Here is a 27,426-nt window from a genome sequence, read left to right as displayed (position 1 = left end):
ATACTTATTTTAGGGGTCAAGCACTGAAAAAGCCTATGCAACTATTGAATTTGTTCCTTTATTATTTGTTGCCTCTTATACAGTCTACTGGACCATATGGTTAGAAGTTATGAAATATGGCACACTGACAAAGGGCTGTCGGATCATTAACCACAACAATTTTGGAGTCTCTAACTGTAACTCAATCCCTAGAACACTGTCCAATGTTGCACTTGTGATTTTTTTAGCATTTTTTTTATTTTAATTTTACCCCTAGATGATTTTCTAGGTAGTATTTGTGCTATTCTTGGGAAAACTGAAGTGACACAAGCCAGTCGACAGCAACATCAAGTACTGTATTTAATATAATCAACACCCACCAAACAATGTGGTGTTTAATAGATGTGCATACATAGATAGCCTTGCTAAAACTATATTTGGGCTGTCATTGAAAATCTAACAGATGTCTAAAAATAGGCCAAAACTAGACTAGTCATCAAATATACAAACTTCATGTGTAGTCATTCACTTTTGTATATTTGATGATTAGTCTACTTTTGAGCTATTTTAGACATATTTTCATTAAGAGCCCAAATTTAGTATTGTTTTAGCCAAGCCATCTATGTTTAGATGATTAATAGACTTCATTTAAATTCACAAAAATGTTTGCTCGGACAACTAGAGGACTTACTGAACTATTATGATCATTTCAAATGCTGGTCTAAATGTTTTGTGATAATGGAGATAGAATGTTGACGTTTGTTGTTATGCAATTAAAAAAAGCAAAAAAAAATAAATAAAAATTAACTTATAGTGCTACAAACCAATAATGCTGGGAAACAAATGTAACTCTGTTTCCCGTCAATGTGTGATGCGAAAGGTTCCAGCAAAAAGCATTTGATTTTCACATCAAATGTAACATGATAGAATCTTTCAGCAAATTAAGCAGCGCAAAATACGGCACTACACTGCACTCCCAACAAAATGGACAGGTTTAGTGCTGGTAGTGCTGCACGATTAATCATATCACAATTGCCATGTCAGCCTCTGCGATTACATTACAGCAAATCTTGCGATTATATTAAATAAACAAAAGCGAAAGCAGTGCGTGAGCAGCGTGTATGGAAAGCAGAAGCAGCACGCAGGCGTTTGCCTTTCACACTAGTTGCGTCTGCAGCGCGCAGCTCTTAGGCAGCTGCTGCAGAGATCAATCTATCTCTGTCTATTCTATGTAGTTACATATATCTCTCTATATATACACAAATGCACCTTTAAAAAAACGTTTTATCTGCACTAAGGCCCGCTGCATAGGCAGTATAGGCAAATGCTAAGGTTATTCAGTTTCAGTTATAGACGGCAATAACTCAAAAACCTCTTACCCTAAAAAGATCTAAAGTGTGTTTCCTACAAAAAGACAAAGCTGGTTATGTTTCACAGCTGTCTTTTTCTTTCTTTTTTTTTTTTCTTTTTTTCGCTCGACATAATGAGCCCTGCTCTGTTTAAGCAGTCGCATTATGTGTGTAGCCAGGAGAGCTTGCGCTAAGAGGAGCTCTCAGTAAGGGACCGTCGGAAAAGTGCTTCTTTTTTTTTTTTTGCTCCGCTCAGATTCGGGAGTGTGTTTAAACAGACAATACACTTAAAAATATGAAAACATGTCTGTCCTGCGTGTTTTACTTTAAACACAACTTTTTTTTTTTTTTTTAATGAGCACAAACAGTTACTAAAGTAGTCGAATGCTTCATTATAGATCTGTGCACTCACATGAACACCTTTGTTATCAAACAAAATAATGAGAGATTCATTTGCTTCTCTTCACTAAATAACTATAGTAACTTTAATCAATATGCAAATACAATCAAAGATTTTATAGCTTTATTTAATTTCTGTATAGGCCATTGCTTTTAATAGGCTAAACCTTTTATTTTATTGTCAATATTTTCTAATGTTTGCTATGTATTCTATCATTTGAAGCTATTTTTTGTCCCATTTTTTTACATCCCAACGTTGACAGATTGCTAATCAATAAATAGCTATAGCGCTATCTGTAAGTTTTAACGTCAGCTAATGTTATGGAAGTGCAAAGACGTTATGGAAAATAATAATAGTAATGTAACTACCCCCATCATTCCTTCCTCAAGCAAATGTGTAAATATTGAATCTATTCAGCAATAACGTTAATTACATTGGCATATTTATCAGATGTTTTTCCAGCTTGTAGTAGTCAATCAAAAAGTGATTTAGTTTCTTATGACTGTACACTAGCAGTGGAATTTACTGCTATGTGACGGGGCGCCACCTGAAATCTTGTCTAGGGTGCCAAATTGGTTAGGGCCGGGCCTGCCTGTGATATCATGTCATTTGGTTTTTGATTGTCAGGATGTTTTAGGCCTAGTTATAATAATATTTATACAATATAGTGCGCTCACCATACACCAGCTATACATGGAGCGAACAGACAGTGATAGAGCCAATTCGGTAATTGGGAGGCCATGATAGGTAAGGGCCGATAGAGGGAACTTAGCCAGGACACCTTGGTTACACCCTTACTTGGTTTAAGATGTCATACGAAAGAAAGGGTTTACTGACAGTATAATGTCCCCTTCACTTTTACTGGGCTTGCACAAACCACAGGTTGAGCACCCCCTTATGGCCTCACTAACACCACCTACAACAGCAACCTAGTTTTCCAGTGTGGTCTCCCATCCAGATACTGGCCAGACTCAGCCCTGCTTAGCTTCAGTGAGTAACCAGTCTTGGGCTGCAGGGTGATATGGCTGTGGGTATGTAGGGTATGAAAGGTCGGCCAGTCTGCTATATGGTCTTGATCACTCCCTCTGTAACAGGTAGGTTATAGGTGCAGATGTTCGGCCTCTTTTCTCAGGATGACTGTGGGCTGCTGTCCCTCCAATAAATCATACTTTAAACCTTTACTGGTAACATTTAACACTAAATAAAGCACATATTCAGCTTCTAAGGTGATTACATGCAGTTGTTCAGCCACAAAGTAGCAGAAAATAGAAACTTTGTGCATCACCGTTGTGCATAGTTAGGTCAAAAAACTTTTTTTTTAACATGGAAAAGATACTTTTTACCACATTGCATCAAATGTAGTCAAGACACTGTGTAAGGAAACAGGTAAATGCTCAAATACTGTGCTGGTGTTACATATGGCATGCAATCACCAAATCACAGACACTTTTTACTGATAGTATCCATTGTCCTGAATTAGACTTTGCTGTGAAGTAGGAGCCAATTTAGTTCACCCAAATGTGATTCTTAAAATTAAAAATGTTCCCAGTTACTGTGGACAGCAAAGTGTGTACACTTCCACTGATAGTTACAGAAACTGCAAAAAGGGAAAGTGGTGTGAAAGGAACAAATACACATTCAGAATGGTTTTGCTTTATATTCTGATTACCTGACCGCTGGGGGTTCTCCCAGAGTCACTTTCAGAGCGTGGGTATGTGTTGAAAGGTCGGCCAGTCTGCTGTGCTGCCTTTATCACTCCCTCTGTAACAGGTAGGTTAGGAGTGCGGATGTTTGGCCCTGACAGTGGTCTCTTCTCACGAGGCGACTGTGGGCTGCTATCCCTCCCAGTATAGCTGGATTTGGGCCTCTTATCGTTGGCCCCCTCTCTCCTTACTACGTGGTCAGAATAATCACGTGGTTCTCGTTCTCTGTCCCATTCTCGTTCTCGGTGTTGGCCCGGTGTAATCCAGTCAGGTTCTTTGTGTCTGCTGGGCTCCTGACCACGAGGCTGCTGCTGAGGCCGGCCATCCTCTCTGGACGAACGGCCCGGACGTTGAGACTGTCTAGGATCAGTGCCTGGGTGCTCCTGACGTGGTTTCTCCCTACAAAAAAGCTTATTGTCAATATTTCTTATTTTAATGTGTGGAAAGCAAACATGTAGATCAGAGTAAGGGAAATCAGTTTAGCACCTCTCTTTGCTGTCCCCATAGCGATCAGTGTGTCTATATTGGGGGTGTTCGCCGTTCTCATGGCCTCCTGATGATCCAGAGTCACTGCGTGGTTGTAAAGGTGGACTGCCTCTCCGCAGGGAGTTGGAGCGGATCACCGACATGGTTTCAAACTCATCCAGGAGCCAGGTGAGGGAGCCATCGTCACCGATCTTACGACCTCGGACAATTGTCTGTGAAACACAAACACGTTACGAGGTATTTATGGAGAGAAAATAATAAAATATCCAGCAGTTCCAACCATCTGCTCTGACCTTGCGTGGCTCAACAGTAGTGATGACTGTGGCATCGATGAAGGGTTTGGGCCTCTTGGCCGTGTCTTCAATGAGGCTCTGCCATTGGCGTGGAAGGCCAACAAACTTCTGCTCCTGTTCATCAAAATCAGTGTGGACACGATGCTCAAAGTTCGAAGGTGCTGAGATCTGGATGCGTTGCTTTTTCTTCTTGCTGAACATGGCTGCAGCAGGGCATCAGACCTAGAAGCAAGAAAAGAAAAAAACAATTCTTTATCGACAAAACAATTATAACTCAATGAAAGTTCTAAGAAACATACTTTACTGCCCCAAGGAGCAGGGTCATTAAAGAAATGTAAAAATAATTAAATACCATAATAGCAAGAACGAATCATTTTGTTTTAGTAAATGCATTTATAATGTTGCAAAAGATCTATGTTTATATTTAAGACTTAAGAATTCCTCAAGTACTTTTAAGATTTTAACAGATTTGGTGTGTTGAGCATCAGTTAAGATAATGTTAGCACCTGTTAGCTTTAATTGTGGGGAAAACTGGATAATTTTAAATTCTCTTTAAATTTAATTCATCTTCCAGAATTAAAATAACTTTTGGGATAGGATTAAAGTCGAGTGATGACGCATCAGTTTTCATTATTATTGATAGACTTATTATTATTTCTTGATAGACTCATTATGATTTCTTGTCCTATAAGACCCTGCTAATTAATTATTCATGACTGCACGTCCTTTCAGATGACACACCAATACGGGCCACAGACCTGCCAAGCTGCGCACACAGTACTTGAAGGGTTGTATATGTTTGTTTTCATGATCCACGAGGTTTGTTGCATGTTTTTCCCCCAAATGCTGTCAAGGACAATACAGCAAGCATTTTGTGTGCAGCAAGCATATTTTGTCAGGAGAGCTGTACGAGAACTGGAGAATGGCAGACTTAGTCTTTTATCAGTTAATTGGTATTCAAATAATCTTTAATTAAAAAAGGTATCAACATTTCCACAAGATTACAAGTTCTCATTAAACACCTCTTGCGCTGTAAATCAGCATAATAAAATTATTTTAGAAGGATCTTGTGATTCTGTAGACTGGAGTACTGACTCCAGTCTTCAAAATATATTTGATAAAGTATATAGAAAACAAGCATTTTAAACATTGGCTGTTTTTGACGAAATAAAGCAGCACTAATAAGCATAGGAGAAAAAAATAAAAACAATAACACCAACCCATACACTTCTGGTATAGTGTGGGAATGGGCATCAGATCCGATAAAAGTAACATTCATGGACAGAACTGGTCAATTTCATATAAACATTGAATTACATGATGGTACAACACACCTCATAAGCACATATAAATCACTGCAATTATTTAACCATGTGCATTACTACAGAGTGAAAATTGACATTACAAATAATACTTTGTCCTCTCCATTCACAAAACCGTTTAAGTCTGTATATGCAGTACAAAACAAAGCTCTCCGGCTTTCCATGCCTTTTCTCTACTTCTGCCCTGTCCATTCTCTCCATGGGTATCAGAGACACTCCCAGAAGCCAAATACTAGCCTCCGATATGTGTGGGCCGAAACCCCCTCCCACACCTGACAAGGTCTGGGAAAACTCAGCTGCTTCCTGGGACGAGGCAACAGCCCGAGGCATTTTTCAAAAGCATAGAAGCATTTGAAGCGTGACTTGACCTTTTGGGAAGATGTCAGCTGGGGCATGAGACCATCTTGCAACCAGCGTCAATGTTTTATGAAGAGCTGGTGTTCAAACAGAGCTGGTGTTTAAATAGAAGTTGCAAAACTGGAAAATATTCAAACTAGTTTCCGGAAGCAGATATGCTTTTCCTAAATGTGGAAAAAAGACTGCCGCTTACAACAAGATGATGAGTGATGATAACCCTTATTCGACATTTTGAAGACGCAATGCTGGCACAAAGCACTGACAAAGGAGTAATGTATTGCTCACGCTGCAGTGATGCACTGGGCACCAGCTGCCAAGACGTACCCTGGAGAACCTGGTACTGAAGGGCCTTTCAAGGCCACAACGATGACGGATCAGTAACTCACAAGATCCTGACAGTGAATGCTGATAGAAGGGACTGAACAAAAGAAGCAAAAAACTCAGTCACTGGTGCTTACACACTAAACGACTGTAAGCCTGTCACAATATCTATTTTTTGTTGTACGATATATTGCACAAAATGACAATAATATCGTTTATCACAATATATTTGAAGACCATTTCATGCCACTCATTATATAATGCCAGACTGACAATATATATGATCACAATTCAAGTACATTCTTCCAACGAACATGTTTGTTTATAAGAATGTTTAAATTTGTAGTTATTTTAACAATTTAATTAGGTATTTGTATCAGAATGTGAAAGTGCATATCCTAAATAATAGTAAAATGTTAACAAAAGGTGCAAAGTAAAAAAATAACTGAAATATCTGCTACCAAATCTGTTTTCAGTTGTCAGACATCCACATTAAATTATACTATAGTAATTTATAGTAAATACTAGTGTTCTTTTAAACATACCGACACTGACACCTCCAATAAAGATAGAGATGATGTGCAATCAGCTAAAATGTTGCTAGAATGTGTTTATGTATGGGCGATAGGCGGTAATACGGTATTATGGTATACCGCGGGATCTTAAAATAGCAACGGTGTCAGTTTAAATACCGTTATACCATCATAAAAACAATGCACTTAAATAGGAGATAAGTATTAAATACTAAAATGATTTATTTAATGCCTACAAATGCGTATATGTGATTATCATCACGGGACAGTGTAGAAGAGAGAGAAAGAGAGAGAGGGAGAGAGAGAGATAGAGAGAGAGAGAGAGAGAGAGAGAGAGAGAGAGAGGTGAGGTGGTGAGTCGCGACCTTCACTTTGGCAGTATTTCCGGTTTCGACTGAACGAACGAAAAGGGAGACCTGGTAAATACAAACTAGAGGTCTGCATTCCCGCTGCTGTACCGCGGTAGCAGACCAGATTTCTTGCAATGCGGCAATAAGCTTCCGAATAAATCGCGGGGCAGGAGCGGTCGGTAACTGGTGTAATTTGAAAGGGAGCGGCCGCATAGATGCTGTTTGTTTTTTTGTGTGTGAGAATGAGAGAGAGAGAGAGAGAGAGAGAGAGAGAAAGAGAGAGAGAGCAGTGCTGTGTGTATCTGTGTGTGTGTGTGTGTGTGAATTAGAGACAGAGCGCGTAGTGCTGTGCGTCTCTGTCTCTGTGTGTGCGCGTGTGTGTGTATGTGTGTGAGAATGAGAGAGAGCGTTCTGCACAGATCTCTAATACGAACAAGACAAACAGGTGACCGCGGTAGCGGTTGCATATACGGTATTCAGTTTCTGAATGGTTTAGGCACAAGCCAACAGTTTAACGCTGTCTGAGCCTTACGTCATAATTTGTTTAATTATGCACGGTAATACCGGATACCGGGGTAAAATAGGGAGGAGGTTTGACGGTATCAAAATTTGGATACCGCCCAAGCCTAATGGCCGATATATACTGCATCACCAAAAATGATTGAGGTCATGTCATCGATTATTGTGACAGGCCTTAATGCATTGCCAACATCAACGTCATTATGTTAATGCTGTGTGCAACACATTAGTAATTAATAATAATCATAATAATCTTACTTGGCACTTGCAGCAACCATACATTGTCAGTTTTGAGTTTGCATGAATAGGATATCATCGTAACAAGTTCACAAGAAGCATTCAGACTTTAAAAAAAGACATTAAAATCAACTTGCACAAACATTCAAATAAAATTCAAACATGAAGATATCATGCATATTATAAAAAACAACAACAACATCAATAACCGTTGCTGTATAAAAAATATATATAATTATAGATAAATGAATGAATGAAGATTAGAATAGAACCTTTGGAAACAAATAGTAGTTCATAATCAAGCAGTTCATTTTTTTTCTAATATTAATAATAATAATAATAATACTTTTAACTGAAATAAATTATCTACAGTTGACAAGAGTACTTGAATTATGTTACATCACTTTAAAAAAAAACACAGGAACTAAGCCGAGTTGGCATAATATAAAAAGGTCAACACACAGCATAATGCATCATACAAGAAAAAAAGGAAGCATTTTCAAATTCACAGCCTAATATCAAGAGGAAAAGAGAGGTTGTCAAGTTGCACCTGTGAGAATGTTTATTCGGAACAGGTGAGGATCAAACCTGAGTGACAGGAGCAGGTGCTACACAGTTACAGCTGCTTCACAAAAACACATGCAAATCATTATTCCCAAGTGTCAAGTTCTGCCAATAGTGTAAAGGAATCACCTTTCACTGAACACTTCCTGCTCTGTGACAATCAGTGTCATCAAGCCACAACAGATTTGAATGCTCACAAAAGCACGCTAAAAAAAACTAATCAATCAGGCTTTGTGCCTGACATTAAATGTGTAAAGCAGTTAAACTCAAACAGTCAGACACTTCCTGTTCGAGCCTGACATTCCAGCCACATACCATTATGCACTGGTGAACAGTGAGAAAGACGTCTCTGTGGTCAATACTGCAGAGATGGTTCCTGGCCAGGAAGACCGTCTGTGTATTGCCTTTTAATAAGCAGAGATACTGAACCCTCAAAATAACCAAAAAGGTTTGAAGGAAAAATTCATGCAGATTTTGCTGTTAAGAAAAAGATTTGCAGGATAAAGCTAGCTTAGCAGAGACAAGCCTGTTGTGTTTGTTTTTTCAAGCATAGTGGAGAGCACCGCAAACACAGCTTGACCTTGGAACTAGTAACTCTGTCATTAGAGGTCTTCTTATCACACCAACCCAGTGTTTACAGAGCCTGCCGTTTATATAAAACTGAAATGCTCTGAATAAAACTTAGAAAAGTAGTGCGATGTGTCCACACAAAGAAATCATTAAAGTGAATAAAACTATACTAATGGTTTATAAGTGTATCATAATCATGTGAAGTCAGACCTTCAAACTTATGTACTGGGTTTATTTGAAGCTTTCAATGGCCATATGACTAATGTGTACAGCAGCCAATCAGCTTTTTTTGCTCAGCATCAGAGAAAAATTTGTGCTCATTCTCACAAGTGACAGTAACAAAGTGTGAATTATTAAACATGCAATCAGAAAGAATCGTTGTATACATGTTCTGCACAGTTACACAATGCCCTTTTTAAAGAAGTGCCATGTATATAATATGATCTGATCATTACAATACTGCAGAACATCTGAGACGGAGGCTAATTTTATCAGAAATTCTAAAGTCTTATCTTTTGGCTTTGTCTGAGAGTGCTTGTTTTGATTCATTTCTTTGAGAGTTGTTACATCCGCATGTGATGTGTGTTTGTGGTAGGGTTGGGCGATGTCGACCAACTTGGCATTGTATGATGTCTAAAGTGAAACATCGCGATGGACGATGGCATCGTTTTCATATGAAGACAGTTGATAGCTTGCACGCGACGTGTCTGAAGAGCGAGGAGGGTGTCCGGGGGGTGAGAAGGGTGCGTGACTTATTTGAGGACCAGGAGGGAGATCCGCGATTTCCGAGAGATTATCACTCATTTGCAGGCATTATGTGTCTTTATTATGTGCAAATGCATAGACACTCCCCGAACTTCCGGGAAACTTGGGATGTCTGAATATTATGTTTAACAACTGAAGTGAGATGCGATACAGTGGTACAACCTTGATAAAGACGTGCATTGCTCTGTTTCTAGAGCAATGGGAGAGAAGCGTGTGGCTGTGTGGCTCTGCAGTGAGCACTACTTGTGTGTGTGTTTGTGTGTGTGTGTGTGTGTGTGTGTGTGGTCACGTGATGTGCGTTTTCAGAAAACGCAAGGCGCAAAAGCGTCATTAAAAAAAAAAAAAAAAAAAAAAAACTCCACATGCTGGGTTTTTTTTATTTGATTTGTTTTTTTTACACAGCGTTAAAACCTTCTCCACCAATCAGGTTGGCACTTTTGATCACGTGCACGGAGCTGCTTAAGTTACAGTAAACAGCGCTCAAGCGCAAAACTGTCAATGTGAGCGCACACTGAAGATGCCCAGAAGCGATATGAACATGGAGCTGCTTATTAATCTGTGAACAATCATTCTTTCATCGCTAGAACTGGAGCTGCTACCTGAACCATCTATGCTTGTTCGAGTCACCAGTAACTTTAACAACAAGCGTGTGAACTTCCTCTCTTCCTCTTCTTCTGTGTTACAAATGGGCGTCGGAAGCTTAAAGTTGTGTAGCGCCATCGAACGTAAAGGAGGGATTTTGCATACTCTTCTGCTTGACGCCAGTGAAAATCGCTTGGGTTTGAATGCGGAAAAACGTCTTGTAAAACGCTAACGATAAACGCAAATGAAAAGTGTCTAGTTGTGTAGGAGCCTTAAGACGCATTAGTGTAAACGGGGCCTGAGTGTGTATTTTTCGCGAGCAGGTTTGCGACGGGGGCAGGGCGGAGCATCGGCGATGCCGGCTCAGCATAGTCTTGTCTATTGGCCATCGGCCCAACACTGGTTTGTGGGTTGCATTTTTACTGCCATTTGTTTTACTTTCATTCAATGGTTTAGTCGGACTGGCAGTGCATGCTGTCAATCATCAAGGTAAATAGACGGATTGGAGGTGATGTGTTGAAAAAAAAATCTACGTTCCTCTTCATCGCTGTTATACATCTTCATTGCATTCTTTGCAGTATATTGTTGGTATCAGTACTTATAAACTGGTCTTTAATCTCATCCTTTCTAAACATCAATACAATAAAAATAAACAAAGAATAACAACATAAATTTTGTAACCACAACCACTCGTGATCTCAAAGAACAATTGCAAATAGGAGAAAACACTGGTAAGACATCATCATGACTCTTTTTTTTTGTGTCAGTCTATTCATTAAAAACAATACGAGTCTTCTTTTGAATATTCCAGGTAACGTATGAATAATGCAACAAAAACAACAGGCCTTCTCTTGCTGTTCAACAACTGTTATTTGTTAATCACTCAGTGAGCAACAACACAAGCAGCAGCTAAACACCAATGTCATAATATCCCACAATGCTTTGCATGTGGTAAATACACACAGTCCTTACATGCACAGGTCTGAGAGAGGGCATTCTGAGGGACAGATTACACATCATTTTGCCAAAGACAACAGTACAGTGTTTAGTACAGGACTCGTGAAAAGCACACAAGTACAAGAGTGGCATCACTTCGCAGCTGATGGGAAATTAAATAATGGTCAACTAAACAACTGACACAAAGACTTAAACAATAGTGTCAATTTGCTTACAAAGGGTCATTTTATATATACAGTAAGAAAAGTCAAAACTGCTAAAACAGTGTTTAAAAAAGTAGAGGATACAGCAGATTCAGATATTGACATCAGAAAGCAAAGCGGTTTTAATGGCTGCCTCTTGATAATTTAAAAAAGATGGCTCAATATATTCCCACAATCATTCAACAATTTAAAAGAAAATCAAAAGTGAAAGAATTATGATGTTATTAAATACTTTCATTTCATATAAATGCTGTTCAAGAGTAGGACATTTCTTCAACACCAAACCAGCATACCAGAATGATTTAAGAATAATCATGTGACATACTCCTATCAAGCAGAGTCATGACTGCTGGAAATTCAACTTTGCCAGCACAGAAACACATTACAACCTAAACTATACTTCAATGATTGTATAATAATAATAATTTTGCGACTGCATTTCTGAATAAATGACTGCAGCCTGTCTCAGTATTCATCTTACAAATAAAAAAGCAACACTTTTGAACAGTATTGTATTAGGCATTGGACGCTAACTATTTTCAAATAAAGGAAATCTTTAAATTAGTAAGGAAATCTGTGTTATTGAAACTAATGAAGAGAGCAAGTCAATGATTCATTCAAATTATTTAGCATGACATGTTTACTGCTCCAACTAGGGTTGGACGATGTCAATGTCAATGTCTAATGTTGAACATCGCGATGGACGATGGCATCGCTGTAATAGGTGGTGAATTAAATATTTTAAAATAATTAATTAATTCATACCAAAAAGGTTTACCCAAAACCAAATCATAAATGAAAAATACACACAAATCATAAATAAAGTTACACACAAATTACCACCTGTCGATCACTTTTTCCACGAGACTCTGGCATAAATAGGCAGAGTGATCTGTGTCATTATAATGGCGTTGACAAACTTAATTGGTAAAAAGGTGAACAACTAATAGAAATTAACCAACAGTATCTGAGGTTTTCGCTTAAATTACTAAGTACAAGCGTGAAAGCGAAAGATTGAAGCAGTGTACTGATGCTGTCACACATTACCTGATAGATTCAAAAGACAGAAGAGAAGAGTCTCAAAGCACCTGCGGACGTATGCTACAGAGCATGCCTGTGTGTGTGGTCATGTGATGTGCGTTTTCAGTGGTAAAGTGTTTTCAGAAATGCTAGATAAAAATGCCAGTGTGGACATGGATTATTTTTGTTGTAAAATTCCATTTTAAAACTAGGAGTATTAGGGTGCTCTTACACCTGCCTTATTTAGTTTGGTTGAATCGCATTAGAGTTCGTTTTCCCTCTTGGTGCGGTTCGTTTGGGCAGGTGTGAATGCAGCAATCTACTCGAGTGCGCACCAAAAGCGGACCAAAAAAGCGTACGTAGACCTGCTTGAAGAGGTGGCCTCGTTACACTTTCAAATAAACCATGAAGCGGTTCGTTTGTGGTGAGAACATGATCCGAACTAAAACAGACCCAACCGCAAAAAGTACTGCGCCTTTTGGATTAATCTAGCTGCCGTAGACCAATGCGCTATGCATAATGGAATATGGAAAAAAACATTTTTGCTGACAGCGCTTTACCAACAGAGAAAGAGAGGGAAAACATTACCTGATGGATCATTGGTAATATTTTAGCAAGATGGCCATGTCGCAGTTTAGCTAAATTAATTCATGCCTCCTCCTGAAGTGACATGCGATGCATTAAAACATTGTTTTTCAGCCAGGGCCGCGCTTCATTCTCGAAATGTATAGTTTGTCTAAAGCAGGGATACAATCAGTCAGCGCAGTCATCCCTCCATAGTAAAAAGCAACATTTTGTGTCTGCCGGTTTGTCTACTTGCTGGAGTTCTTTGGCATTTTCCAGCACATGAATTCTGACCAATCTATAAGCAGTTTAGGAATTTTATGTTCAAAAACATCTGGCCAATGAGAGATGTGAATTTTGTCAGATGAGTGTATTTTGGTTCTTTTCAACTGGTTCAGACCAAAGCCAGCAGTGTGTTGTGAAAACAACCCAAAGATGAGAGAAAATGCAACAATGTATCATTTATTGCCCTTGGTCCAGATCAAATTAATTGAACTACATATCTGAAAGCACCCTTAGTGTAAAAGGGGCCTGAGTGTGTATTTTTCACGAGCGGGTTGCTGCTGCAACGGGAGCGAGGTGGAGGATCGCGATGCTGGCTCAGCATCGTGATGTCTGTCGACCATCGGCGATGGATGATGGCATTGTCTATCGACCCAACCCTAGCTCCAACATATTAAAAATGTTTCTAAAATAAAATTATGTTCAAAGGGGAAAACAGTTCGTTTTTATACCCCAACATTTAAAAAGAACATATATTAGAGCAGTAATCAAAATACCGTGAAACCGTAATAATTTTATCCAAGGTTATCATACGGTCAAAATCATATACCGGCCCATGCTTAAAATGTACATTTTTTTTACCTAGGATAATTCAATAAAATCCTGGTCTTGGGTAGTAGGGCTGTCCAATTAATCGAAAATTAAATTTCAATTTTGGCTTTTAACAATTATGAAAAACCATTAATCGAGATCCATCACATACCAGCCCCTTTCCAGTTGTACACGTGTAAAAGCTCTTTGTCTCTGCAAAGCTCAGTTCCACGTGAAAATGACTAAAAGCATGTGCTGTAATGTAACTTTTGCAGCACGAGATGAGCATCATTCATATTTTTAAAAGCGCGAAAGAGCACGTGTTGTTGTGTGTGCGCGCGCCGTGCTTAGCCTCGGACAGGTAGCGTGTCCTACACACACATCTAACGCCGTCTTAATGTGAGCACTTTAAGGGTCAAATACATGCACATTTTTGTCAAAGCGCGGTGTTTAGTGATTATTCATATTAAACCTCATTTGTGAAATAAACAAAGAAGTTGAGAATCAAAAGACACGTGAAAGAGAAACCATATCAGAGCCGCACCATTCTTAAAGTGACAGCGTACGGTATTCCTGCTGCTGCCTGTTTTTATTATTAATCAATAATAAAATCAAAAATAAAGTGAAGATGCTTAAAGCACAGTTTAAACATAAAGGATTTAATAACTCATTTCTAATAACTGATTTATTTTATCTTTGCTATGATGACAGCACATATTTTACTAGACATTTTTTAAGATACTAGTATTCAGCTTAAAGTGACATTCAAAGGCTTAATTAGGGTAAATAGGCAAGTCATTGTATAACAGTAGTTTCTTCTGCAGACAATCAAACATATATTGCTTAAAGGGGGTAATAAAATCGAACTACTAAAATAGGTTTCAAAATATTTAAACCTGCTTTTATTCTAGCTGAAATAAAACAAATAAGCCTTTCTCCAGAAGAAAAAAAATTATTAGAAATACTGTAAAAAAAAACATCCTCTGTTAAACATAATTTGGGAAATATTTATATATAAAAATAAATTCACAGGAGGGCGAATAATTTTGACTTCAACTGATAATTGTTTTGAATAATCGTGATTACAATTATGACCAAAATAATCGTGATTATGATTTTTCCCATAATCGAGCAGCCCTATTGAGTAGTATACCTTTGTTTTTGTGAGACTGTGGCAAAAGAAAAACTCTAATCCATATACTGGTTATTAAAAAGAGTGCATGAAAAGATTAACTGCAAAAAACTGCAAAGCTTCTCCAAACTCCTTGATTTCCTCAAACTCTCAATCTCAAAGAAGCCTTTTTTTTATTAAAGAACATTAGAAATTTAGGTCAGTGTCATTCATAATCAACACGATGACCAACATTTAAACTGTTTATTCAATAGAACATTTTCTCATTCAGATCTAACCGAAGTGATAACATACCAAACAGAGCTTCGCAAAGACAAAGGCAAACGCTTAAGTAAGCGGTAGCATGGGAGATTGCACACTATGAGTGACCCTGTCCGGCACTCAAGTATTTAAGGAATGTTTGGAGTGCCCGGTACAGACTGCACCCCTGTCTGAATCTCCCATCACACCTCCTCAAAGCACACACATATCCTGACAAACCCACCCTGCTGGAAACAAGTACAGGTAAAAGAAAGTGAAACAACAACAAATGAGGAAAGGTAGTACAGAAAGACAGTTCATCCAAAAACAAAAAGTTCTCTTAACATTTACTCATCACAATCCTGTTTGAGTTTCTTTCCTCTGTCAAATACCAAAGACAATATTTTAAAGAATGTCAGAAACCATTAGCCATTGACTTCTGTTGTATTTCCCAGCATTCTTTAAAATATCTTGTTTAAAAAAGGGTTTGAAACCATTTTAAAGAGATAAATGGTGATTAAATGTCTATTATTAGATGAACAATACCTTTAAATGATAACTACTGCCTAAAGAATAACCTCCAAAATCACCTTTAAGAGTGGTAGTTTACCATTACAAAGATAATGCAAAATTCTAAAATGTTTACGTTGCACACATACTTTTACAACCACTGATAAAGAAAATATATGCTTGATGGTGATCTCAGATAGTCGTCAGAGAGCACATTTAACCCTATAAAGCCTATTTTTGTTGTTGTGTGAATTACTAGGGCTTGTAATTACAGCGGGTCCAATAAACTCTATTATATCAAATCGCAATAAATTTGTCAATAACAATGATAAGCTCTGGACATTTTAACTCTATATTGATCTAAAAGCCAATGACACAGCAGAAATGTGCAACAATGGGAATCTAAAAGTGTGTTGATTATTAAAGATGCAGCAAATATTTGGCCACTGAAAATTTATCAGCCAAAAATATGTTATGCCACTTAATGGACTCTCTAATTTTTGTGGCTTGAGTCATTGTTGAAGAACTAAGAACTAAGAAGGCATTAACAGCTTGTATCAAAAAATATATGGTTATCTTTAAATATGGATAATAATAATTAGAGAACCCATTTTGCCATATCGCCCAGCCCTACTTTTATTTTATTAACAAAATTAAAATAATTTTATCAATTAATATAATAAAAATTTTCAAATTCTTAACTGATTTTATATTTTAAAAAAAGATTAACGTCAACTTTATTTTAGGGCTGCACAATTTAAGATTATAATACCGCGATATGTGCATTTGCAATACTCACACTGCAGAACTAGTAATGTGGAGTCAGGGCTGTAGATGACCAGTAGCCACAGTTGAAAAACACATGATTTATGGTTACATTTTGCAGTGACCCCACTATGTTCCCTTCATTTTTTGTTTGCATGCTTTCTTAAAGCCCATGTAAGCATTTTAAACCAGTTTAAAGGATTCGGCAGAATATTTTTGGTTTTCAAATTTAAGAAAGACTATTTGTAATAATGTATATACGATGAAGACTACATGGTGTTTTTTTACATTTGGCTATTTAATTTGTGTATCAGAATGCTGCTAGATATTATTTGTATTTTTGTTCTACTGCATTTATCAATGCTTGTTATTGGTTTCTTATAGTTTCTGCAAATGCTCTACAAAATTATTCCAATTACTTCAAAATATTTTTTTTTCCAAATAAAGCCATTCAAATCCATTTTTCATTCATTTTCTTGTCGGCTTAGTCCCTTTATTAATCCAGGGACGCCACAGCAGAATGAACCGCCAACTTATCCAGCAAGTTTTTTTTTACGCAGCGTATGCCCTTCCAGCCGCAACCCTTCTCTGGGAAACATCCATACACACATTTACACACACTCATACACCCGGAGGAAACCCACGCGAACGTAGGGAGTAGGGTTGTAACGGTATGAGTTTTTCACGGTATGATAATCGTCTAAAATAATACCACGGTTTGACGGTTTCGCGGTATACGGTATGTTACAAATGTTACAAAATAATAGAACAGTGAAGCAAATTTGACTTTTTCCAAATAATATATTTTTAGTTACTATAAACAACACCACTTACAATGAACAAATAAAAATAAGAAAATAATAAATAATGTGTCAAAGTCCAAATAAAGTCCAAATAAACATGGTGCAAATCCTCAGTAAAAAATAGATATAAATATTTACTATACTATAAATAGTTACATAACGAAACTAGATTCAATATGGAACATCCTTAGGTTCTATGTGCCAGCATGGATTTGGATGTGGTTGTATGCAATGCAGACAAACAGCTGCATCTTCATTTGCGTCTTTTGAAAACAGCAAGAGCAGCAGTTCGTCTTTGCTGTGTCACTGTTTTGTCATGTTTCTGTGCTGCTGTGCATGCAAAAGTACTTAGTATGAGAATTATTTCATGCAAAACTTTTTTTTTTGCGTTTTATTTAGCCGCGCATAAATGTATGCCTTTCTCTCATTCCGTGTTGTTCAAAAAGCTTGGTCCACAAACAAAAGCGAAACCTATGCTTATTGGTTGTGATATAGCGAGTTTGAACCAATCTGGGCATGGAGGAGGGACAATGCATCAATGTATCATGTCTGATTTGTCCGGAGACACAGTGACGAGCGTTTCTTTGTCAAATCAGCGTTGTCAAATGTTGATGACGTAACCGCACTGATTCCGGAGCCTCTGAAAGTCCGCGAATATTATGTGATACGGCACTGGAAAGCTGAGATTCTCTTCTTTATGCCAATCTTTGAATTGTATGAATCGGATCAGCGGATCAAAAGTTATTAAACATTTAAGAGCAATACTTATTTTTAGCCGCGGGCGGCTGTCTCGGTCTTTAAGGGTTAAAACCGTTGATATGCAATTGTTCATGGTATGATAATCGTGCACGTTCAAATCGTGGTAAACCGTCATACCGGTATATTGTTACAACCCTAGTAGGGAGAACATGCAAACTCCACACAGAAATGTCAACTGAGCCGTGGCTCGAACCAGCAACCCAGCGACCTTCTTGCTGTGAGGTGACAGCACTACCTACTGCGCCCAGCTTCTCCCTGCCATTCAAATTCTACTCAATAACCCAATGTCAGTTTTAGTCAAAATTGCACAGCCCTACTTTATTTACATTAAAAGACATATACTGGACTGAAACAGCTTTATTTATGCATTATATGACCACTTTGTGCATTATTATTTCTAATTATTTAATGAACTGGAGTAAATTATTGCTATAATACTACAGTTACCACACCTCATGACAGTTAGATGAATTATTAAATTATTATTTAAATGAAAAAGATTTCCTGGACTGAAACATCTATGCATTTCCTTTGTGCATAATTCTAATAATTCAACAAACAGGAGCTAATAATCTACTGCTGCTTATAGTAGAGGAAGTACAGTATGACAGTTGATGTTTTTCTAGATTAATTATATCAAGAAATGTCTCAGGTATATTTGTGTGTACACATGCATTTATGTGGGGAAAAACTGATAGAAAACCTGTCTAATTGAGCAATTAATTAATAATTAAAGTCATTATGTGTGGATTAAGAAAACGTTTTTATCCTAATGTTTATTATGCATGTTTTGTTCTTGTGCTGTCATTAGAGACTGATAAATAAACATGTAATTCACCATTAGTGATATGAAACTGTAACAGGGTGAAGATAATAATTAATAAAAAAATCTTTACACACTTCATAACATTCATCAGTCAATGAGAACCAAGCGCTCTGTATGCTCAACTCTAGCATAGTATAACTCCACCTGATGACTCGTATAACTGATCTTTTGAATGTAATTTATAAAAGAGAGTCTACTTAATAAATAACTCATTCATTTACATCAGAATGAGACTTTTCTGTTTTGACTATATAAAATATTTGCAACTAACTGAATGTTTTTCTCCCCTATTTTCAGGTCTATATTCTTAATGTACCTGCAACGCCTTACTTTCCAGCTCATTATTACTACAATATATCATTTTATTTAAATGTGCATGGCTTTACATGTTTAAGGTCAAGCAGACAAGTTTCTCTAATGCAAGTAGGTTAAAAAATGAATAAACATTTTTTAAAACGTTTAGAGGAAGCTCTTCACATGATGTAAACAACGACTCTCTCCTCATGCGACACATGCAGTTAATCAAACAGGATCGATACTACAGGTGCAACCAAATACTGCCTGCTCAAAACCATCGATACTAAACACTAAAAGACTACAAGATCGCGATTTTTTTATACAAGTTATACGCTTTTTCAAATGGAAATGGGTTAGCTGATAAAGACACTTCTGGAAACAATAGTATGAGATTTTATACAAAATAGGCTTAGATTATGTAAAGCATCTTGAATACTGTATATGTACGGACATTGTCAGCATCACGACGTCTAATCAGTCCAGTTAAAAATCGCTCCAACATTTGAGGATTAACGTGACAAGCTCGAACAGATCAGCAAGTCTTGAATCATTTGTCTTATTTCATTCGTATTTTGTCACTGGCTGCTCTATTAACTCCACCTATAACGCATGATGACTTTAGCCAAACTTTAAAGTAGTTTAAGACCCCTAAAAAAATTACTAAATTAAATAACTTATTCATTTTAATACGACAATCCAGAAACAGCTCACAAATATGTCTTTTGAATCGAGTCTTAAAAGAAAAGAGCAGCTGTAACGTTAGTAATAACCGCGAACTACCGTAAATCATCCCTCCATAAAACTTAAAACAGAGATAGCACGATTTCGGTGACATTACAAAGAAAGCAACTTTAACATTAAGTATCTTAAGTTAATGTTTTGACAATCAGCAGCCCAAGCTACTCAGCTAGCTTTAAGGAATTAGCTAAATTAGCACGACGACCAAACTCACCGAAACTCCAGCATGACACAAAAACAACCTGCGCCGACACACAAACAACTCGCGCTTGAAATGTAAACGACTTTAAAGAAGTCTTACCTGTAGTGAGAAGTGCGTCTGTGGAGAAATAAACTTCATATGGTCGGTGAAGTTTCTAGACTGTAAAGTTAGCTTAAACGGGCTAAGTGCGCGTATCAGTGAGTGAAGCCCTCATGAGCGCGCTGCTCGTGCTCTCTGTGTCTGCGCCATATTCACAGCGAAGCTTCATCCGGGGAACTGACCGCCCAGCACTGCCCCCAGCAGGCCCTGACACTCCATATATGTTAGATATACAATACTGTAATCTACTGTATATACACCAGGGGCTTTCAGTCGTTTTAATGCCACTGACCTCCAAATATCCTCGTGCGAAGGATCCCATCCTAAAATATGGAAAGTATCATTTTCACATGAAAAAATACTATACTATGAACTATACTGTTGTATATTATAGTATTTACAACTCTTTGTTATCGAAGGTAGCAACATACTATAGACAATTATCCTTTGGATTTTATTACAGTACACTGTTTTGTGCTGTATTATAGCCTATATTTGTAGAAAACGACAGTATTTGGGTCATTTGTTTTTATTCCTATAGTTGTTGTGTTACCATTGCAACCATATAATTATCACAACATATTAATTAAAGTACTTTACTATAGTATGATTTAAAAGCTCTATAATATTTACTATAAAATGCTATTTGTTTTAGTTTCTTTTGTGAAGACCAAATTTATACTGCGAGGATATAATTTTATGAATGAACTTAAATATTATTTGAAAAATAATAGAAAATATTATAATTTATTATATGTTGTATGATATATCATCATTCATTCATTCATTTTCTTTTCAGTGTAGTTCCTTTATTAATCTGGTGTAGCCACAGTGGAGTAACCTGTCAACTTGTCCAGCATATGTTTTACGCAGCGGACGCCCTTCCAGCCGCAACCCATCACTGGAAAACATCCATACTCGCATTCACACAAACCGGAGCACCAGGAGGAAACCACACAAACACAGGGAGAACATGCAAACTCCACACAGGAATAACTGACCCAGCCGAGGCTCAAAACAGTGACCTTCTTGCTGTGAGGCAAACTTGCTGCCCACTCTGCCACCACGTCGCCATTATATATAATAATCATTTCTATTACATTATACATTTTTATCCATGTAATATTTATTCATCATAATCTCATTATTTAATTCAAATTCTGTTTGATTGTTTGAATTTCACATTGTTTTTTATCCTCCTGAAACCCAAAGAAAATTTAGTTTTTTTTTCTGTGATTTCCTATATCCTGTGGATTAAAAAATTCTACAGTTTAAAGTTTTTACATTTTGTTTTTATTTTAAATTTTACAGCATGTCTACTGTAGTGGACCACAGGACCATTTTAGTTCGAAACAACCATCACTCTGAACATGAATATATCTGTAAAGGGATAATAATCCAATATTAAAGTAACAAAAACAAAACAAAAGCCATTTTTTCCTTTTGTATTGAAATTCCTAAAACAGTTTAGTCTGAAAGAGAGCCGAACTCAAAAAAAAAGTGATGTTAAACCAAAACAAATTTAACATAAGAGCGATTGACTTAGTTGATCATTTGGAAAAATGGCAGAAGGAAGATTTTTCCAATGAATCGTCTGTTGAACTGCCTCCCACTCATCACAAATACTGCAGAAGACCTGTTGGGACCCGCATGGAGCCAAGATTCTCACAGAAATCAGTCAAGTTTGGTGAAGGAAAAATCATGATTTGGCATCACATTTAGTATGGGGGCATGCATTCTTCAGCAGGATAGCTCTCCTTTTCATACTTCAGCCTTCACATCAAAGTTCCTGAAAGCAAAGAAGGTCAAGGTGCTCCAGGATTGGCCAGCCCAGTAACCAGGATTGAACATTATTGAACATGTCTGGGGAGAGATGGAGGAGCCGTTGAAGATGAATTTAAAGAATCTTGATCAATCCGGGGGTCCTGCAAGAACGCTTTCTTTGCCATTCCAGATGACTTTATTAATAAGTTATTTGAGTAATCGCAGACATGTATTGATGCAGACCTCCAAACTAATGGGAGTCACACAATTAAATTTGTTTCCACTGCACTATGACTTTATATTTTATACTGTACATTATTTCTGATAAGTGACAAGACTTGAAATCAAGGCATGATCATATTTTATTTTGGTAAAATAAGCATAATCTAGAGGCCTTTGCCTTTCATATAAGCCACTTCAGATACCAAATGATCAACTAGAAGTCAAGTTATTATTTGATATTTCTAAAACTTGGATAGGCGACAAGACTTGTAGTGTGTATACGGTTGAAGTCAGAATTATTAGCTCCATTAAAAAAAAAAATCTTGTTTAAATATTTACTAAATGATGTTTAACAGAGCAAGGAAAGTTTCACAGTATGTCTAATAATATTTTTTCTTCTGGGGAAAGTCCTATTTGTTTTATTTTGGCAAGAATAAAAGCAGTTTTTAATTTTTAAAAAAACATCTTAAGGTCCAAATTATGAGCCCCTTTAGGCTATATTTATTTTTCGATAGTCTACAGAACAAACTATTGTTATACAATACTTGCATAATTACCCTAACCTAGTTAGGCCTTTAAATGTCACTTTAAGCTGTATAGAAGTGTCTTGAAAAATATCTAGTAAAATATTATTTACTGTCATCATGGCAAAAATAAAATAAATAAGTTTTTAGAAATGAGTTATTAAATATTATGTTTAGAAATGTGTTGAAAAAAAACTTCTCTCTGTTAAACAAAAATTGGGGGAAAATAAATGGGGGCTAAATAAATTCAGGGGGGCTGACTTCAACTGTATATATTTAAAAATTTATTAGTTAAAAATTACATTAAAATGTTTTTTTCCTCAAACATTTTTCAAGAACTCTTTATTCTCACTTGCGGGCCCCTGTTTGCATATTCGTGGAATACAGAATTTATCATGTCACGGTAAAGATCTCAATAACAAAATTTGTATTATTCTATTAACATATAATACACAATCTTACAGAAAACTGGAATGTGTGCATTAGTTTCATTTGTATTTTGTTATATATAAAAACTGTTCTTGTGATTGTAATAATTGTGTAATTGAGAAAACATGTATATGAAAAGTGCAGACTGTGTTGAATTTAATTTGCTGAAAGAATTTTAATGTATTTTGGCATGAGTATTTAGACACCTTTTTATGTAAACATGTACAATAAGGGTTTAGTTTGCTTTCCTTAGGTAATTATGAACTAATAACAAAAATACTGCTATATTACATTCATTCATTCACTCATTTTCCTTCGGCTTAGTCTCTATTTCAGACATCGCCACAGCACCATGAACCACTATTCCAGCATGTGTTTTACACAGCAGATGACCTTCCAGCCGAAACCCAGTATTGGGAAACACCCATACACTCTCAATCACACACACACACACACACACACACACACACACACACACACACACACACACACACACACACACACACACACACACACACTCATACACTAGTCGATTTTGTTTACCCAATTAACTTATAGCGCATGTCTTTGGGCTTTGGGAGAAACCAGGGCACCCCCAGGAAACCCATGCGGACACAGGGAGAACATGCAAACTCAACACAGAAATACCAATTAGCCCAGCCAAGACTCGCACCAGTGACCTTCTTGCTGTGAGGCAACAGTGCTAACCACTGAGCCACCGTGCCACCTCTATAATAAATTCTTTAAAATATAACCCATATTTGTGAAATTTAATGCTCTGTGAACCAAGATAAACAATTTAATTAAACATACACCATCATTTTACTCTAAACTTTGTAACTAAATTAAAGATAATTAACCTACTAAAGTAATGAAAATGTATATTGTACATTATTTATTTTATTAAGTAGCAAAAGTCTTGTTATTTAGTAACTGATGACATAGTAAGATTTGCAGCTGTTCTTCAGTTGTTTCTGAAAATAGCTGCACCAGAAGAGTTTTCTCTATACAGGGAGAAAACATTAACACAAAAAAAGTATGAAAGATAGAGCAAAACTTAGTCAATAATTAAGCAATAGGCATGACAGTCAAATAAACTGACAGATGAACAAACTGTAATCAGTAAATTCATGGAGGTAAGTGTGGTTAAAGCACTTTCATGGGAGCTGCAACCAGCTGAGGTTATCAGATCTGTAAAGCAGAAAAAATTCAGGTGTATTCTGGTGACTTTTGAAATGCATGCAAATTAAATCACACATTTGGATGAATAGATCTGGCTTATGGATGCAAAGAGTTGTTGGTTTGTAACTTATTGATACTCACTGTGCCTGCGCCTTAGTGATCCTCTTCCCCATCAATAACATTTCCGCCAACCTTGCAACAGCAGGGTCAAAGTTCAAGCTGGCAGCTGCAACAACTTCTTCATCCCTGGATCATGAGGTAAACAGTGATGAATGAAGAGAGATCCTAAATTTGACATTTGTAATATTTGTGTACTTTTAAATCCCTATATACGCTTTTACATGTGCATAGTCTAATGCACAGCTACAGAATTATATATGCTTGGAGCTTTATTTGTTTTGCCATTTCACCAAAACATTGTATGTAAAAAAAAAATGAGGATTTGGGTGGAATTTTATAGCAGCTTTAAACTGTTGTTTAAGCTTTATAATGGTGAGAATAAGAATATAATAAGAGTATAATAAGTATTATAAGCATTTTAAGTATAATAAGAATCTCTTTTTTTGGCAAACAAAGCTAAAGAAGGTCTCTCATGATATAATACATCCACTTAAAGACATAAAAATATTACTTTACAAATTGTATTGTACTTAAATCATCTAAATATTTGCATACTCTTCAATTGTATATGATGAAACTTTCTTCAGTTAAACATAAAAGAAGATATTCTAAAGAATGTTGCATATAAAAAGCAGCCATTGACATCCACAGAAGGAACTAAAAATATTATGGAAATTAATGGCTGTTTTTTTCTAACATTCTTCAGAATATCTTTGTATTTGACAAAAGAACTAGTGGCAGATGAGTAATGATGACTGAATATTTATTTATGGGTGACCTATCCCTTTAAACTGCAGCCTGATTCAGTGTTGACACCTTTTGGACAGATTAAGTAGTGCAAAAACAATTCAAACCCATGTGCAAAATGTAGGTGGTGTGTAATCTTATGCACATACTATTCTGGTGACTAAATTTGCTCACAACATGCGCACTAAAAAGGGACCCTAGGGTGCACATATGAAAAGTCAAGTGATTTCTTGTTGAACTATTAGCTTACTTAATATAAAATGCCAAGAATTTTCTTTCCTCCGTACTTCCTTTGAAAACAATCTCAGTGTATCCTTCTCCATAGCCTAAAAGGTAAAAAAAATGTGTATATTTTTTATTATAGTTTTTGCATGAAACAATAATCTGTGCAAAATGTAAAATAAAGCATAAAAACAAGGGAAAGTGGCAACATACAAGACATATATGACCTACAAAAAGGCACAGCATTGGATGTAAAAAGAGAGAGAAAAAACTTACAAATATCCAAATTCAAATATTACTAATTCTTTCCAAATGTAAAGTGGAGGCAAGTACAATAAGCCAATCAGAAAAAAAAGAGGTCTAACATTTTTCCTCCAGAAACAAAGTATAACTTTTTTAGTGATCATGTCATACTGAACAGGTAACAGTACACTTTAGTTGAGAGTCTCTAGAAATTCTGATCAACAAAAAACTGCTATCATTGGGTCAGGGAGTAAAACACAATCGTAAAATTTAGCAAAGAACTGAAATATTTCTAACCAAAAACTCTGAATTTGTACACAGGATTAGAAAAGATGTGCTAAGGTACCATCAGCAGCTTCACACTTGTTGCATGTTGGGAAAATCGAAGGATGGAATTTAAGGTTGTTTTAGAATAGTGAAGTGTGTGTAATTCTTTGTACTGAATAAGGTTGTGTCTAGAATTTATAAAACATGAATAAACAGATAAAAGGCATTGATCCCAATCTAAAAACACATATTTCATTAAAAAAATATATAAAAATGTATCTAGGAATGGTCACCTGTATACCGAATACTTTTTCCCAACAGCATGGTCCAGAAGTAAGGCACAGTGTTTATTTCAACCTGTCGATTCAACATGCTTAAGCCTGCGATTCGTCCTGTGGAGAAACACAAACACGTACAGTATTTTAAACAGTACCACACACTACTATTCAACAGTCTGTAAATGTCTTCAATGATTTGGAAAGAAATGTAATTAATTATATGAGAATTACAGTAAATACCTGAACTGCTATTACAATTTCGATCAAAGTTTTCTATTTTACAGTTTATTATACAGTTTCAAATGTCATTTATTCCCATGTTGACAAAACAGGATATTTTGCAAAAAATTTAATCCTTGAATCTATTATTAGATGTCTTACCATGAGCTTGTGCTAATTGCCAATGTCCAATATTGACTCTCTTATGTCCGACCAAAGTAAGTGGAAAAGACACCACATCTCCAGCAGCAAAGACATCAGGAATGTTGGTTTTCATGAACTGAAAAACAAAGATGTCATTAAAAAAACTGTTCAGTTCGTTTGAGTTCACTCTGTTTGATGTGACGGCTTTTACCTTGTCAACAACAACAGCTTTGTGTGAATCAATTTCCACCAATGTCTCCTTAAGAAAATCAGAGTTGGGAATGACACCTTTGAAAACAATATATTAAGGAGATCAGAGTTGTGAATGACATCTTTGTAAACAATAAATGGATGAAAGTTTTGGTTTAAGTGACAACAACAAAACTGGAAATAAAAAAAGTTGTTTTTGTACACACCAATGCCCGCAATTATAATATCCGCTGGAAGGACTTCACCATTTTTTAGAACAACTTCCTTGACCTAAACAATAGTGTTCGTGAGTTTACAACGCACTGACTTCAGCTCTATGATCATTTAAAAATAATGTTTCTTCTTGCAGTACCTTTCCATTTTCACCTCGAATTTCAGCCACACCATTACTTGTGTAGAACTTCACATTTTTCTCCTCCAGCATCTTTAACAGAAGACAAATATCTTGCAATTAATAACAGAAAGCTGAAAACTAGGCAAATACACCAATGCTTTCTGACCTGCATCGTCATTTTTCCAATGTCTGATCCCAGTGATGCCTGGAAAGGAAACTTACTGGTTCCTATAACAGTGACACTGGCAGCCTTGTCAGAGAGA

General features: G+C 36.5%; 2 protein-coding genes across 3 annotated transcripts in view; both read right to left on the bottom strand.

The window, feature by feature from the left end:
- The window catches only part of pak4 (p21 protein (Cdc42/Rac)-activated kinase 4), a 34,389-nt gene extending 13,938 nt beyond the window's left edge, over positions 1–20,451 (bottom strand). Inside the window, 4 exon segments of the mRNA NM_001002222.3 lie at positions 3,398–3,830; positions 3,918–4,129; positions 4,211–4,432; positions 20,259–20,451. Coding sequence (NP_001002222.3) covers positions 3,398–3,830; positions 3,918–4,129; positions 4,211–4,411 — 846 coding nt within the window. The 5' untranslated portion in view covers positions 4,412–4,432; positions 20,259–20,451.
- A 3,626-nt stretch (positions 20,452–24,077) lies between these two features.
- The window catches only part of aifm4 (apoptosis inducing factor mitochondria associated 4), a 10,533-nt gene continuing 7,184 nt past the window's right edge, over positions 24,078–27,426 (bottom strand). The window contains 9 exon segments of one of the 2 annotated variants that reach the window (NM_001431153.2): positions 24,078–24,388; positions 24,521–24,625; positions 25,497–25,572; positions 26,272–26,370; positions 26,638–26,755; positions 26,831–26,907; positions 27,036–27,099; positions 27,182–27,253; positions 27,330–27,426. The exon segment at positions 27,330–27,426 is cut by the window's right edge and continues 19 nt beyond it. In NM_001431153.2, coding sequence (NP_001418082.2) covers positions 24,355–24,388; positions 24,521–24,625; positions 25,497–25,572; positions 26,272–26,370; positions 26,638–26,755; positions 26,831–26,907; positions 27,036–27,099; positions 27,182–27,253; positions 27,330–27,426 — 742 coding nt within the window. In that variant the 3' untranslated portion in view covers positions 24,078–24,354. 2 annotated transcript variants of the gene reach the window in all.

The sequence above is a fragment of the Danio rerio genome, chromosome 15, assembly GCF_052040795.2.
Source record: "Danio rerio strain M-AB ecotype USA chromosome 15, GRCz13ab, whole genome shotgun sequence".
NCBI lineage: Eukaryota > Metazoa > Chordata > Actinopteri > Cypriniformes > Danionidae > Danio > Danio rerio.
This window is presented reverse-complemented; position numbering and strand designations above follow the sequence as displayed.